The sequence below is a fragment of the Priapulus caudatus genome, unplaced genomic scaffold (genome assembly GCF_000485595.1).
Source record: "Priapulus caudatus unplaced genomic scaffold, Priapulus_caudatus-5.0.1 Scaffold259, whole genome shotgun sequence".
NCBI classification, from domain to species: domain Eukaryota; kingdom Metazoa; phylum Priapulida; class Priapulimorpha; order Priapulimorphida; family Priapulidae; genus Priapulus; species Priapulus caudatus.
The window spans coordinates 345107-348797 of record NW_014577320.1 but is presented as its reverse complement, the minus strand read 5'-3'; the positions used below and the strand labels follow the sequence as shown (position 1 = coordinate 348797).

At 44.6% G+C, this 3691-nt stretch overlaps 2 protein-coding genes across 2 annotated transcripts in view; one reads left to right on the top strand and one right to left on the bottom strand.

The window, feature by feature from the left end:
* LOC106808195 (glycine cleavage system H protein-like) overlaps positions 1–51 on the bottom strand; it is a 3474-nt gene extending 3423 nt beyond the window's left edge. Inside the window, exon 1 of the mRNA XM_014810798.1 lies at positions 2–51. The gene's annotated coding sequence lies outside the window, so the exon portion shown is untranslated. The remainder of the gene's footprint in view (position 1) is intronic.
* A 938-nt stretch (positions 52–989) lies between these two features.
* Positions 990–3691, top strand: part of LOC106808197 (WD repeat-containing protein 36-like) — a 10350-nt gene continuing 7648 nt past the window's right edge. Inside the window, exons 1-7 of the mRNA XM_014810799.1 lie at positions 990–1112; positions 1374–1491; positions 1655–1842; positions 2237–2369; positions 2485–2660; positions 3028–3148; positions 3353–3502. Of these exons, the coding sequence (XP_014666285.1) occupies positions 1041–1112; positions 1374–1491; positions 1655–1842; positions 2237–2369; positions 2485–2660; positions 3028–3148; positions 3353–3502 (958 nt within the window). The 5' untranslated portion in view covers positions 990–1040. The remainder of the gene's footprint in view (positions 1113–1373; positions 1492–1654; positions 1843–2236; positions 2370–2484; positions 2661–3027; positions 3149–3352; positions 3503–3691) is intronic.

Sequence of the window (3691 nt, the reverse complement as noted above, 5' to 3'; positions counted from 1 at the left end):
GGAAAAAATGTATCTGTAGTGTAAACAGTTCCTGTTTTCGAACTCGTACCAAGACGGTCGTATGCTTGCCCTGTCGACATATTCGCCAACGGCTGCCCGTCGCCCGCTGGTAAGTGTTGACACTCAGCGTGTCGAGTATGTGCGGGTGCGGTATCGCACCAGTTTCTATAGATAGACTCCCTATTTCTTCGGGTAACCTCCTACATTGTGTTTACATAGTCTCCGAGTTGATGATGATAATGATATAAGATTAGAATCTTGATTCTTATTTATTAAGAGTTAAGACTACTGACTATATCTCTGACAGACTATTCCATCGGTACATTGTTCTTCCTGGAAAAATGATGTATGAGGTACCTGGTAGTGCGCCACAGATTGTGTGTGTCTGTGTGGGGAGGGGGGCAATCACACTCACACTGATTGGGGTCACACCACGTGTAGTGTATGGACTGTGGTGGATTCACCTTGTGTGGCAAAATGGGAGCTCTCGCTCATTGTGTCATACGTCATGACACGTACGTGCCTCCTCCAATACATTATCCAATGGAAATTTAATTGTTTATAAATGTTTGGACACTACCGATACGCATGCATCATTTAATAGCAGACTACTTTTAACATGCCATGCTACAATTGTAAATTCTAGTAAATATGCTGTGTAATAGTTTACGAGTAGAAAGGAATGAATGGATTGATTTTATGAAGATGTTGGTAGCATTATCAGCCTACACTGTATGAAGCAGTTTGGTAAACTAGCGAGATGGCCTACCGTTGTCTTTCCAATGCAGCAGAAACACTGCTTTAGTATGTAATTGATATCTTGATATACATGCAATCATCTGGAGTTTATCAGACATGATTCCGACACTTTCCATAGTCAAGAACCTAGTTATTGTTTAACCAAAATTACTCGTTGAGCATTTAGTATTAACTAGTATGCTGGACTCTGAAGGCCTGCCGAGGTATTCATTATAATTTTTTAGGTATCAAAGTTAGGTATCGTCGACATCAGTAATGTACACCCTGATGACATCACCTGCATGGCTGTCGATACCCATCTTGTGTTCACGGCATGTGGGAAGATCTGCCGTGGATTTCTTCGTAGCAGGCAGGTCAGTCCATCTCACGCACCCTAGCAATTAAACGATACCCTCGAAAGGATCAGAATGCATGCGGCTGTGGCTGTTTTTCATTTATATCTAAAAACTTCATTGAGGAAAAGAAGTGTGTAGTCACCCCCATGACGTGTACTTAGTTTTTAGTACACACTTTGCCTTTTGAGCCAGCTTGTATTAAATCGGGCTTATCTTCATGCCAGTATATCTTAGCATCTCGCCAGTGAGTATAAGAATGTTTGTTTTTGTTCCCTGCAGGTGGCGCATGTGTATGAGGGACATGAACACGACATAATTCTACTGCTGCCCTTCAGCAAGCATCTCATTACTATTGACGCGAAGAGCTTCCTGAAGCTCTGGGACATACAATCACATGGTATGATCAGTAACGTAGGTTTGGAGTCAACACAACTCTATTAAATGCAGGAAATAGTGTATGATGTTAGTATCTAGTAATTCCCCTATCCATAGGGTGTGCATAATTTAAAGGCTGGTAGTTTTCTTTGTGGGGTTACGTGCAGTTTCTTGTTTCCTATCAGATGTCTACCTGGAGTTGTCATTTGACCAGAAGTTTTTTGAGATAACGGCATTGGTACATCCGGCGACATATCTGAATAAGTTGCTGTTGGGCAGCAAGCAAGGAACCCTACAACTCTGGAACCTCAAGACTAGCAAGCTGCTGTACACTTTTGCTGGCTGGGGGTCAGAGGTTATGGTGTTGGAGCAGGTAACTATGCAGGATGGGGATGGTTCCCAGCATGGCTGGAACTGGCAAGGACATGGCTAATAACTAGGCCAGTTCATGTAGGCTAGTGCATGTATAATATATTGTAATTAAGCATGTAGTGCGGCTTACGAAGAAGTGCGAAGAAGTTTGAATTCTTCTAAGTCGCATGTTTACAATATATATTATGCACTCCAAGTTCCAAATCCAGTACTCAAAACACGTCACTATACTACTTAGTAAATTTCACCATCATCTAACAAAGTGTTAGATATATAAAAAATAAAAATGTTCACTGAAATTTTTGAATATATATATATTCCCCGCGTGTTTAGAAAATCTCTTTGCAATTGTCGACTAGAAAACTGCTGACAAAGAACGTGTGTATGATGTGTAGGCACCAGCTGTCGACGTCGTGGCCGTAGGATTGGTAAGCGGGGACATCGTTATACACAACATCAAATACGACGAGACAGTGATGAAGTTCACGCAGGACTGGGGAGCAGTGACCGCTCTCACTTTTCGAACAGGTGAGAGAGACGACTAGTTGCTCCCTACTTCAGCTGCTCTCACTATTTTACATGGAGGGTAAGGAGGTTGGGCCGAACGAATGTAATCTTTATCCGTACGTGGTTTCTGTTTTAGATGGGCATCCGATCCTCGCTAGTGGCAGCACTCCTGGTCACATTGTGATGTGGGACTTGGAGAAGAAGAGACTGGCGTGTCAGATAGAGGGCGCTCACAGTTCGGCTGTCACAGGAATGCGGTGTTTGCCATCGGAACCTCTGATGGTCACATCTTCGGCTGACAACAGTCTGAAAGTAGGTCATAACTAGAAATGATCGAACCGAGCGAATGACACCAACCTTGTAAGAAGAGAGAGAGAGAGATTGCTGAAATTGTGAAGCAGCGTTGATAAGGCACGTTAAATGTGTCCAGCGATGGAAGATCCGTCTTCCTTTAGTATTCTTGGCTATGAGATGATCTCACTGCTGCTCTCTCTCTTTCTCTGCATACCTAGGTGTGGAATTTTGTTCTACCTAATTAATCTACCTATCTAACTGTCACGTTAAATGTGTCCAGTGATGGAAGTTCTGAACCATCTACCGCTAGCATTCTTTGCTATAAGATGATCTCACTGTTGCTCTCTCTCTCTCTCTCTCTCTCTCTCCTGCTCTGCGTACCCAGGTGTGGATTTTCGACCTACCGGACGGCGGCGCAAGAATTCTTCGGCATCGTGAAGGCCACAGTGCGCCGCCGAACAAGCTGCGTTTCCACGACAACGACGGAGAGCAGATTCTCAGCGCAGGTAACCTCTGGGGAGGTCGCCGTCGAGCGACCGTAACCGCTGCCGAGGATTCTACGCAAAACAGATCGATTGTTGACAGATAAATTATCTGCAATCACCGTGTGATACGCGTAATTTGCCGCGTGTTACGTGTTTGCAGTTGCAGTCCTAACTAAAGTTACGTGCAGTTCTCATCCAACGCGCGTCTGTGTTGCGTGTTTGCAGGACAGGACAGCGTACTGCGTCTGTTCAGCACCGTACACGACCGACACAACCGCAGTCTCGGGCGCGCAAGCAGCAACAAGAAGCTCACGAAGAAGCAGGGGCTCAAGCTAGATGAACACATGATGCCTCCCGTCACCGACTTTGCTTCAGGTATAGTGTCTGCATGACAATCGCGGGGCTCAGAGATGTTAGTGGAAGTGTAGTTATAGTTTTGAACCACGTGTGACCCAGCAAGGATTCGCGCTGTCGATGTTAGTGAGAGTATAATTATGATGACAAGTCATGTGGGACCCAGTAAGGATTTAGACTGGAGGCGATGGTGAGAGCAAGTAATTAAGT